The sequence below is a fragment of the Balearica regulorum genome, chromosome 6 (genome assembly GCF_011004875.1).
Source record: "Balearica regulorum gibbericeps isolate bBalReg1 chromosome 6, bBalReg1.pri, whole genome shotgun sequence".
NCBI lineage: Eukaryota > Metazoa > Chordata > Aves > Gruiformes > Gruidae > Balearica > Balearica regulorum.
Window position 1 is genome coordinate 4,053,586 of NC_046189.1, and position 12,421 is coordinate 4,066,006.

At 42.6% G+C, this 12,421-nt stretch overlaps 1 protein-coding gene across 1 annotated transcript in view; it reads left to right on the top strand.

Annotated features, from left to right (window-relative positions):
• Positions 1–12,421, top strand: part of ABCA12 (ATP binding cassette subfamily A member 12) — a 65,570-nt gene that overhangs the window by 14,560 nt on the left and 38,589 nt on the right. Inside the window, exons 11-21 of the mRNA XM_075755784.1 lie at positions 1,233–1,486; positions 1,605–1,717; positions 2,180–2,304; positions 3,117–3,290; positions 4,221–4,385; positions 5,312–5,513; positions 6,100–6,239; positions 6,802–6,921; positions 8,086–8,176; positions 9,537–9,716; positions 11,170–11,485. Of these exons, the coding sequence (XP_075611899.1) occupies positions 1,233–1,486; positions 1,605–1,717; positions 2,180–2,304; positions 3,117–3,290; positions 4,221–4,385; positions 5,312–5,513; positions 6,100–6,239; positions 6,802–6,921; positions 8,086–8,176; positions 9,537–9,716; positions 11,170–11,485 (1,880 nt within the window). The remainder of the gene's footprint in view (positions 1–1,232; positions 1,487–1,604; positions 1,718–2,179; positions 2,305–3,116; positions 3,291–4,220; positions 4,386–5,311; positions 5,514–6,099; positions 6,240–6,801; positions 6,922–8,085; positions 8,177–9,536; positions 9,717–11,169; positions 11,486–12,421) is intronic.

Consider the following 12,421-nt stretch of genomic DNA (forward strand, 5'->3'; position numbering starts at 1 on the left):
GTTCCTCTCCTCCCAGTCTGTTGAATAGAATGGCTTCTGTTGTCCACCAGCCATCCCGAAAGGATGAGTGTTGCATAGTTAGCCAGTGGCAGCATATTCCTCATAAATCAGTGCACCAGTAGTTTTAAAGCTCAGTACGTTGAGACTTGGCAAAGCACTTTGCAGAGCTGAGATAATTCTGCGATGCCTCAGCTTCGTTTGAGAAGCATGTAGGGAGGAGTTTTCGAAGGCACAAATAGCAGTTAGATACCCCTGCTGAAAATCAGTGGAATTGTGCACACCCAACTGGCAGTTATAAGCACAACTAACTTAGTTACCACTATGCCTAAGGAACTGATACCAACACCAGTGTGGCTGGAGTCCGAGTTCCCACACACTCCCTTGGCCCTAGATGTTTCACAAAACCATCATGGATTGAGCACCCAAGCAATACTGATTCATGGATTTCCCTCACCAGCTTTGGATTTAGCAATGCCTCATTTGGATAAAATGCTTCTTACACAATACATACATGACTGCACTAATAGCATGCATGCACTTTATTCTATTTGTCAGCATGAGAAATAGAATTAAAATGTCTTTTTAAAAAAAGATAACAGCATGCAATGCTGTTGCTGCTTAATATATCTCCAACAATAATGTGATGAGCCTCAGTCTGGCAGCTACTTATAGATGCAAAACAGAAAACAGTTCTTGCCATAAGAGATTGATAATGTAAATAATGATGCCAGACAAGAGGGAAGCCCATAATAGCAGAGTAGACAAAGGACTGTAATTTTACACAGGTTGTCAGATGCGGAAGTCCTGACTTCTAGCCAACTCTGTTTAATACGCTGTAGTAGAGATGACCAGGTTGTATCTGAAAGGCTAAACCTGTTGCACAAGGTAGATTTATTTGGTTTCTGGGAAGATTAATCGGTCAACGGGTAAGTCCAAACGGAGTGTTGCTGTGTACGTGTGTTGGGCAGGGGAAATGGTATGTTAAGGCTTGCAAGGTTTATTAGATCCTGTGCAATGCTGTGTAGCCAGGTCTGCTACAAACTCATGAAGGAATGATTGTTATGGGCTGTTCTACTGGAGACCTTTTGAATAAAGTAAAAATACGTATTAAAATTTTAATCCTAAAGAAGAATGGAAAGGGACCGCTAGACTCTTTAAAACTTATCTTTTATAATTCTGTCATCTAACTGGTGTTTGTGCATTTGTCTTTGTTTTCAAAATTTCCTTTGAAGATATCTCGCCTCCGGGACCTGACAACACTTCTTTGTGACTACGAGAGCTTTAAGTCAATACAGCATATTTGCCATCTCCCTAATGTTAGCTTTGGAGAAGTGTGTGAACAAAGTCAATCTCAGGAGCAGCTCCTCCGCGCTATTGAACTGAGCAGTCAAGTTGTGACCAATATACTGAATCACAGAAGAATCTCCCAAGAGCTTCAAAATATACTGATTGGGGATGCCACAAACATCCAGACACAAATGAAGTGGTGAGGCTCTCCCTCTGAGTTAGACTGCCTTAGTATTCTATTTATGAAATTATGAAATGTCTTCTTGCCTTCTTTTCATGTTCCCAATTTTGTTGGTTGTTTTGTTTTTCCAATTTAGGTTTCAAGAAAATGTACCAGAAATAGCTTTCTTTCAAGAGATTCCTCAGTATATGACTACTTTGAATTCCATATTGAACATCACTGAGAATTTAACAGATTCGAGCAAGCAAGGTAGTTTTGTGTATTTACTTTACAGTGTTGGTAAACATCATCACTGGTATCATAATTTCTGCTGGAAATCCCAAGACTTGTTTAGCTGCCAGGAAGAAGTGGATTAATGAAATAATTTACACTATATCCCATGTCCATGGGAATCCCTTATTTAGGGTAATTCTAGAGCCTGTTCTAGACCACCCTTTGTTTTCTGTACTGCCCAAAAAATACTGTGTGCTGAAAGTCCTAAGTCTTTGTATTTGGGCATCTTTTGCTCTCATTAGACCTGTCAACTGTAGCCCACAAATTGGACTGTAAAACCCAGGACATATGACTGTATTTTGTAAGTTGGGGTTTTTTTTGGTCAGCAGCGATGTACTGCACTTCCATACTTCACCTAAAGTCCTCTCTATGTGCTTGAGATAGCTTTCTCCAGACATACAGTAGTTACATCAATTGTTCTTTGATTGCTCTTTACAGAAAAGTTGAGAGACATGTTTAAAAATGTGGACCAGCTCAAAGAGGATCTCAAAACCACAACAGGAATGTCCGCAGCTAGTATTGATGCCCTTCTGGAATCATCTCTCCCAGAAAACAGCAGTCAGGTAAGTTTGCTGTCACCCTGGTGGAAGATCCTCTTGATTTCCACCTTTCAGACCATTAAACCCAGAATTTGTTAGTGAATGCAGCTAAGCAGATCACTGCACGTGTGGCAGCACAGAGAGAGGTAGACGATCCCACAGGGCTAGACAGCATAGCATGTTACAGATCAAAATAGCCATCCGAAATGCAGTAAGAGCAGCCATTGACGTCAGCTCAGCCACTGCAGACCAAGAGCCATGTCTCTTTGGCTGTCACTAGTAGCTGGTAAGCAGCCACGCGTTGCCTGGTGAGTGATTGCTCCGATCCGTAGCCAGGGCACAGTTCACTGTAACAGGCTAATGAGGACAAAGTGGGGTCCTTGGTAGGGTCCTCAGTTCTGAGGAGGTGCTGCAGTCCAGATGGAGAAGCACACTTCTAACCACGATTTGTGAGCACTCGGGGTCCAAAAATAGCCTCCCGTAAGGAGAGATGAGCTTGCCTTCCTCAGCCTCCTGCGCAAGCAGAGCTTCCCCCTTCCCAACCATCTTGTCTGGACTAAGCCCCAAAGAGCGTGCTCTTTTCCAAACTTTACATGCATCAGTCAATGGGAAATTGAAGCCACAAAAGCTTTTACTAGTGTGCAAGCTGGGCAGTAAAACCCAATCCTTAGGATTTGTCCCTTGCAGCGGGAGTAATGGCTAGGCATTTTCTGGTTCTTGGGCCTGAAATATGACATTGGGGGGCGGGGGGAAACAGCAAGGCAAGATTAATCCATGCATACCAGAGTGAGCAGTCTACCCCCTAACAAATCTTTTCTTCCTTTGTGCAAACACAGCTCATTTCTCAGATCCTCCAGCTGGAGTCTTGTAGCATCCATCCTGCTGACCCACAGCTGCAAACGGTAGCGGAGGAGTTCTGCAACCTCTCTCTTTCAGAGAGGTCTCGTGAGACGTACATCCTGGGGGTCACTCTGTTACGACACTTAGACATTTACAATTTCTTATACAAGGTTAGTGCTGGATTTGTAGAGTGCTTTCTATAGTCTTTGCTGCGTGTAGTGGCTGAAAGGTCATAAAATATCATTGCAGTGGCCAGAAGCTATGCTGATTTACACAAGCCAAAGATCAGGCTTTGCTCATGCAGTAATTTTTATTGCATATCCATGCTGTGACAGTGTGGATACAAATGAGGATCCCAGCTGGTGTAAACCAGCAAACCTCATTTAGAGGCACTGGACCTAGTCTAAATGACTCCCTTTCCGCTAGTATCGTTTATGTGTCGTCACAACCTCTTGAACATTCCCAGTCGAGTTCAGGTTTCCCAAAAATAAGGCACTGAGCTAATTTTTTTTTTTATTGCTTGAAAAGGGAAGCCCTAGAAAAAGTACTATAAAATATATTTTCCCAATCTAGTCAGCACCGCCAAGTTATTAAATGATTCAAATATCCCACGCACACAACTATATAAACAGCATGTAAAAAATACCATTCACAGAGCAGTGCATACTAAATACATATTCACAAATGCTACAGAAGTGATCCTGGGGGGCGGGAAGTGTTATTGAATAAGAATGTCAATGAATTTGGCTCAGGTCAAAAGTCACTCATAGTGTTTGACATCAGTGTTGTGTGAAATGCTGCCTCTTAGAGACTCGAACTGTATCCCAGCCAGTATCTGATAGGTGTTTCCCAACTGTAGGTGTTTGGAAACATGCACTGTTCAGAGTATGTAATGTTCAGGGGAGTGGTTTGCAAAAGCGCTTGAGGATTTAGGAATACAAATACCATTCATTTCCTATGGGACATCTGCTCCCTAAGCCTCCTAACAGTGTTGAAAATCCCACAATCTTTGTCTTGGAATTAACACTGTATGGGCGTGTACACGCATGTGTGCACAGGTTCCTGCTAATCATAATTGATTTCCTTCCTGCCTCTTGTAGATGTTTTTCCCGAAGGAACTTCAGAAACCTGTGGACAAGATGTTAGGTCTTCTGACAGAAATGAAATATTTCAGACACCAGGTCGAATCTGGCGTTGATCCATTGCTACAAGCTATTCATTCACTGAAAAAGCTCCGGCAGTCTAGAAAAGTGCCACTGACTAAGGTACGTGTAGTCTGCATGTGCTCTGGAGGCAAAACACCACTGGAACAGTTTCCACAGGAATTTCTTACCCTAGCAGCCAAAGGTGCATTAAATCGTCTATTGCTGATTCTCTTTTAAAGCATTGGTGTCCTGAGAACAAACTGATATGTTGCTTTCCTGGGAGAGCTTTGATTTGCAGCAGTGGGACTGTCATGCTCGTGACAGGGAGGACACTAGGAACAAAAATGCAGGGGATGAAAAACTATCTTGAAGGAGGGTAGGCTTCTAAAAAAAATACACAGGTATACTGGAAAGGGTCAGCTTGTGAAAACAACTGGAGAACTGCCCACTAAAGGCTATCCAAAACCACGTTAAGTCAACAGCAAAAATTTCTTCTAGCTTTAATGTGCATTAGAACGCACCTGAAGCCTCAAGACTACCCCAAACACTCAGTACAAACCCAGTCCTGCTCTGACAGCTGCACTGACTTCATCCACCACTGGATCCAATCCCTCTCTGACAGCGTAGATCACAGGAATCGTTTCTAGTAATCACTTTACCTGCGCACTGCGGAACCACATGCAGCCACGGACTAGACGGGGTTAGGGAATGCGCACATCTGTGTGACAAATTCTGTCTTGTAACCCAGGGTGTGTATGTGTTACCAGGCACAGATTATAGGCAATTCCCATACACACATTATAGGCAATTCCCACACTGGATCTCGTACCTGGAAATGAATTTCCCACCTCTGTCATAGCTGCAGAGGTTAGCCATAAAAGCATGATTTCCATGGAAAGTCCCTTTTTTTTGTAGAGACAAACTTCTGATAAGGAAGCAGGGTAAAAATGTTCAATCCTTGCCTTCTAATTCTGTTATTTCTTTTTCCTCTTGGAATGGGATGCTTTTAGTCTGCAGGATTTATTTACATTTTGTCTTTTCTGCAGGCATTATTTAAACCAAACAACTTTAGGATAACACATGGCAAATTTAAGTCCATGTCAAAAGTTCTCTGCAACCAGGAGATCACACCTCTGTTTTTTGAGTCCTTGCTTCCAGATTTTGGAGACCCCGTAAGCAACAGCTCTTCTGTGGAGGATGTCTATGTCCAAAAGATGATGAGGAAATATGGGATTCCTCATGACTCCAGTAAGTCTGGCTTTTCCTTAAGGCAAAAACATTTCAGAGCCAAACTATACTGTTTCCAGAGAGATCCAGTGCTGAGCTGTTTCCCTGTATATCTCTGGAGGGCTGTAAGTGCTCATGATTTATGCTACTGAAGATCTGCACTGCCCTAATTATTGGTGGTTTATTTCCATAAACGTTTAAAGGAAAACAACCTATGTAGCAGAGCAGTGCTTGACCCTGCACTGTTTCCCATTTGTTGATGATCTGGTCTTAAGGCTTGACAGGTCACTGCTTTTTCTTGATGTGTAGTTTTTCCGACTGTACTGACATTATTAACTCCTCTGAGTTCACAAAACTGCGTTTAACCTTCAAGCAGAAAATCTTGGCTCGAACGCTGAGGCTCTTGTTGCCTTGAGTTCAGCAACAGGAGATCTTGGGGGTGGATTGCTTTTGTCAAGACACATTATATCAGTCTGTGAAGAGGGCCCTGAAGTCATTCACTGGACACAGCAACAAACTGGGCAGATGGGAAAAAATACAGTGGTAGCTTTCTCATGTCTGGTTTATTTGTGCTCTGTGCAATTTGTCTGCTTTTCTCCCCTTGCAGCACCATTTTGCTTATCCTTTTACCTGGACCTGGTCAAGACCCCAACTGGAGCTTTAATTTGGTCTTTTTTAAAACCAATGGTGCTTGGAAAGATCCTTTATACACCAGATACCATAGAAACTCGAGCAATCATGGAAAAGGTATGTCTCTGTTTACAGAATCTCAGGATATACCCACTCAAAAGGATTGTAATTTATCTAGTACGGGCTTGTGTCTTTGAGAAGCAGAAGTCTATTTTCTGACTGTTTGTAGTATTAATGAAATTATCTTTTCCTAGTTGCATTGCTGGTCATATGAGTCAGCTTTTGCCTTTGAATGAATATTACCTCCAAAAAATTGCTATTGGTCTAATATTTATAATATGATTTTTTAAGGCTTTCTGTTTATGAAGTTTCACCCCCATATCTTCAGCCAGTAATAGGGAGATGTCTCCCAGGACAGATGCTGTAACCGGTACTTGTTCACAAGCAGACCAGTGGTAGAAGGAAAGCTGATGCCGAGACATGCTCCAGATGTCACGTTTGAGGCCATATTTTTAAGGATTTGCATCCAAACTAAATGCGTTAAAGGACGTTTTGCCAAACAGTGATAGGGTGCTAAGAAAAATCCGAAGGAAACTAAATTTGGTCTTAGCTGTTTTATTGACTTATGTATTTTTTAAAAGCTTTAAGGTAATGAATAAATGAATCCTTTTTTTTATAGTCTAATGCAACCCTGAAGCAGATGGCTGATCTAGCCCTGAAGTCCCAGGAGTGGTTGGACAAGTCTCCTATCATCATGAATTCACTGACTAAGTTAAACCAGACAGTTCCAATGATCAAGGTACGAGATCCTACCTCCCCTCTCTCTCTCACGGGAGGGAATTGGGAGGATGGATTTCTTTGCTGAAATAAACTGAGGTTCCAGGGACCTCAGGGACATCTGAGGTCAGCTGGGGAAACCCTTCTCAGGCTTTTGTCCTAGACTTCACAGTTTCTGTGCCTGCCTGTTCCCATAACGGAAATCCTCCTGACGCACCTTTCCATGCAAATCCTCTTTCTGAAATGATCTGTTTGTAATATGCTCCCTGACACTGGCTGTGCTGAACCTGCTGGAGGGCTAAGATGAGCAGGGAACGCTCTTCAGTTTGTAAATTAACTTTCTGCTTGATGGAGTGATCCAGCCAGCCAAGACCAGGCAAGAAATGACTTTTTCAGAAAATGAAACAGTATCTATAATAAGCATGTAGCTCTGGGTATACACATAAGAGCTGGAAGATGTCTTTGTACCTCAGTGAATGTAAATAAAATTTCTTTTTCCCCTCCGAAGGAGCCTAGCCTTGCTTGGATACAGAAAGCAGTAGGCTCTAATGTTTCACATACTTGCTTCCTGTTCTCTGTGTACAAATTGCCTCTCTTTCTTACAAAACTATGAAAATGAGATCTCTGGAACCCTAAAGCATTAGAAGTTAATTTCGGTGGCTGGAGTTCATTGTAATTTCCATGGCACTGAGAGAAAATCCGGAGTGGAACATGCAAAAGTGAAATGAAATATTCTCTGTTGACTGCCCTCATTGGTGGAATAATGAACTATTCAGCCAAACAAGAATCTGTCTGCTGGTCTCCAAGCTAAATTTTGGTTGCCTACCCATTGTGCTTTGGCTGTGTTCACAGGATTTAAAACAGACAAATGAAATTTACTGCACTTTTGGAATAAAAAGATTATCTGTGATTTTTCCATGGATTCTAGTGCCTGGCAGAGCTCAGGAGGCATCCTCTCTTGACTCCGAGAAATACTAGCTCGGACTCAGGGCTCTGTATGGTGTTTTCATTGCTAACGTTTCCCCATCCTGATACACAGTGAAATATGGAAGGTCAGGAAAGGAGTAGGAGGGGGTTGTACAAATGCTCAGTGAAGGCAGCTGGTCTGTTCTCTTTTAGATATACACTGAATAAGTTCAAGGGGCTTATGGTCAAACTGATGCTTTTTCTTTTTGCTTGTTGATAGAACACCCTGCAGAATCCCTTTGTGCAGGTTTTTATCAAGCTGATGGTGGATTTGGATGCAGCTGAACTGCTGAGTCAAATAAATGAACTGGGTAAGTTGTTCCACCACATGAGCTGCCCTCGTATTTCTACTTCAGGTCTGGAAGCTCCAGAGTCACCAAACTGTAGCCATCCTCTGGTACTGCTCTTCTGCTTTAGTGCAAAGCAATATCTCAGCTGTGATTCAAAAATCTTGTGGTCTATGGGAAAAGACTCTTAGAAAGCAAAAGGCTAGTATGAGGAGATGTTTCTCATGAGTGTTCGAGGGATAGTAGGATGGGAATCTCTGCAGCTGAGTGTGGCCACTTGAGGACACTGTTTAGCCATAATTATCACTTCAAATGAGCTTCCTGGGACTCTGCTTGGAAATGCTCTCTGTTGTGGAGAGCTCACTTGGATCACATCAGTGTTCAACTTTAAAGTTTTCCAGAGCAGAAAAGCAAGGGATCAGATAAAGGTACCCAGGCTGATGAGGCCAGAGGCATCATTACTGGAGATGCTCTGCTGGAATTTGCTGTTCTCTGGTGGCCTTGCATGGTCCTTCAAGGTGAGAGTTGCTGATCTGCGCAGTGGGAATCATAGGCTAACAGCGGTGGTGGATACATTGCCTGTTAGTGCAGAGCATGGTGATCACGGTCCCTCCCTAGCTGGTCTTATTGTCCCTACCTGCTTTTTCAATGAGTGACTATACATGTCAATATAAATCTGGGTTATGCCAGCAAAACCCAGCGTAAACCAAGAGTGGTTGTAGTCCGTTGCAGTCAGAAGGATATTTACATACTGTTCATGATGACCCCTCTGTTGTTTCATGAGTAGCATCTCCTGTCTTAACTCCCCATAAAATCATTGTGCCTGCAGCAGCTGTTCCATATTAGTTACACTGCATTGTGCAGTCACCTTTTAAAACAGCCAGGAAACAGCAGCATCTTTATTAAACCGCATTATCAGGTTTAGTACACACATCAGCACAACAGACATAACTTTTCCTTGATGAGCTTGGATAAGGCACACTCTCCCCTGAGACAGAGCAGCTCAACAGACGAGTTGATTACATCAAAAACCATAAGATGTGGAATGAATGACGAGCATCAGATGCGAGTCTAAAACCTCAGCAGGTTAGTAGCAACTTCTGATTTGGGATGGCTGTCACATCCCGTTGCTGGCATCCTCCCAAAGGCAAACTCACGAGCATATTACAAATGATTAACATAAAAATTGGGTCAACAACATGCCTTCATTGCACCGCTAAGTGCAGAAATGTATTTTACACTTAATGTTTAGTATGATGGGGTTTTTTCTTCCTTCTTGGTGTCATTGTTAGTGTTAAAGAGCAAAATGATGTGAATTCTTTGCTATGTGTAGTGATGCTACTGGTTTTGTTTGTGTTTTGTTTTGTTTTTTTTTCCTTTCCAGATGATATTCGGCTGGAATTACAGAACAACGCTGACATTGTCGATCAGCTGAATACATTAGCTACCCTTGCTGTAAATGTGTCCTCCTGTGTCTCATTTAATCGCATTCAGGCAGTCAGAAACTTAGAGGAGATGGAAATGGTGGCTAAAGACCTCTTTCTGAAGAATGAGCTTTTTGCAAGTATGTGACAGTGTCTCGAGTCCCCCTGTAAATTTAAATTTAGCCTGGTACAGAGTGGGAGTCCAACGTAAGAAGTTTGGCTTTCCACCAGCAACTGTTGTGGTCCCAGCTCCCACTACACAGCAGTCGATTTTCACCTGGTGTGTGTGGGACCTGCACACTCAGCCCTGCTTATGGCAGTGTTTTACACTCTCCTTTGCGTACCCCGTCTTCTCGTACACCTCTGCTGTCTGTATAGAAAGCCTTTGGTCAACTGGTGTTTTCTCTTGGTTAATTCTCAGTTTGAACAAAATTTCACTGCACTTAGATCTTCATCACAGCTGCCTTCTTTCAGGCTCCCCTGGGAAAAAATGCTTTAGTCAAGAAAGATATGAGACAGTTCAATTTATTAGAAGATCACAAAGCTCTTGAGATGGTCCAGCCAAACACTGCAATATTATATTGGGTCTTCACAGTCACACTTTTCACATTTGTGGGATCAGATTGCAGCTTCAGATCAGATCACAGAGGGGGCAGTGGAGAGTAGGGAATAGGAACTTCTATTAATTTGAATGATACAAACGTGTCTTAATTTTAAAAAAATGCCCAATATCTCCTCAATGACGATTTACTTGTAAGTCCTGTGTCCTGTTTGATTTTATATCTCGTAACTGAGGGGGAGATAGAAACCTTTTCTTGGAACTTCAGACCCTCAGAATATTTGTCTATTCCCTTAAAAGCGGTGTTCTTCAATGTTTGTCCTCCATTCCATCATATGCTTTATATATGGAATAATGACAAAAAATATTCTGGAGAGAAAAACTTCTGTGGTATTGCCTCTACTCAGACACTTTAAAGGAAAAAAAAGTCCTGTCTGTCAAACTGTATCTACAGCATGCCATTTCTTAACAGGAACTTGCGAAGCTTTTATATTCTTAGACATCTCAGCTTTGCAGGAATTTATGTGGGCACAAAAATATGTGTAGAGGTCATGGGCAATTTTCAACACCGCATTCCTGAGGTTTTTATGTTACTGCATCACTATGTGAGCTCTGTTGACAGAGTACCCTTGGGCACATTCACGAGAGGTACGTGTGCTGAGGGACATACCTAACAGATATGTGGCAGTCCATGTTAACAGCAAGATTTTTCCAAATACAGCTGATTATTTTGAGAGCCTTTGACTTTTTTGAATGCTCAATGGGAAAAGATTTAAAGGCTCCGGGGGTGTATTTCGCACCCAGAATCTTGGGTCACATTTGAAAGTATGAGTAGCTGCAATGATGTATAGTTTCCACTTCCAGAGCCTTGATAAGCAGCCTACCCATCTGAGCATTATTTGTGCTGCAAAGAAATGAAACGATGGATTGTAATGTAGAAAAGGCTTATAAAAATGAGGAGTTCCTACATATCCGGGTGTACTGCTCCCATGCTGTCGACTTTGAAGGAAAGCCTTTTCCCTTTCTTTTCCAAGGTATCATTTTCAAGCTGCCTTCAAGCCATAGCAGCCCTGGACGCTCAGTTCACGGGGACTTGGCCCTCCCTCCTGTCCTCAATTACACCATCCGCATGAGCAGCAGGATCACGCAAACCACCAACAGAATAAGGGAGCGCATCTGGACGGTGGGCCCGCACAATTCCACCTCGCAGAGCCAGATTTACAGCCGGGCGTTTATTTATATCCAGGACAGCATTGAAAGAGCCATCATTGAGCTACAGACTGGCAAGAATCCAAAGGAAATAGCTGTTCAAGTCCAGGCCATGCCTTACCCCTGCTACAATAAGGATATGTAAGTTTGTGTGGCTTTTGTCTTCATGCTTTGTGTAAGCTCATCTTGTCCGACTAGTGGAGTTCGCCAGCTGCGCTGGTCTCCTCAATACCATGTTCATGTGGCATAGAAATAATTTAATTTTGTGTCAGGTTTTTTTTCCACGGGTATGAACAAAAGAGGGAATTTTGGATGCTAGTATAAATGGTCTATGTTTAGTTTGTCTAATATTTTGTTTTCAGTGCTGTGTATGTATCTGAATTGTCATGGTAACTATAGGTTTTACAGCAGGTGAAATTCGCTGTCCCTGTTTTACTACACGTGGTAGAACTGAGACTGGCGTTGGCAGGACTTGGGTTAAATACGAGTGTTGGCTTGTTCTGCAGGTGTTTACATGCAGACAATGGAGCAGAACTTAGAAAATGTATTTACTGGGCAAAAAAGAGTCCCTAGGTTTATGTGCTTTGTTCCTAGAGATTGCTATCCAGCTGTGGTATTTGTTATTCATCCCAGTGATTCTAGCTAATGTTCAGCGTATAGTGAATAGTTCTCAATACAGGTGCCTCTCAGATGCTTTAAGAAGGATAAGAGGTAAGATTAAATTGTACAATTCATCTCTCCAATAATGAGGGAGGGCAGAGAAGCTTTTGATGCACTGAGTTGCCGGGGTTAACAGCCTGTTACACAGAGCAGTGCGGTGTGAACTGCGTGTGGACCAGAATAAGTTTTGAATGGTGAAGCAGATCAAAAAGAGTTTTGGATCATCTTCCTTTCTACTCATCTTGAGCCAGATCTGCAGCTAGTATAAACTGCATCTCTGCCAAATGCAATAGAGAGAAGCGAATCTCTCACAGCTGAGGACCTGCCCCTCTGGCAAGGCAATTCTGGTCTGCATTGGAAAGCTGGCAACATGGTACTTCCTCAGAGTTATTACCCCGACCGCAGCTGATGGCCAAA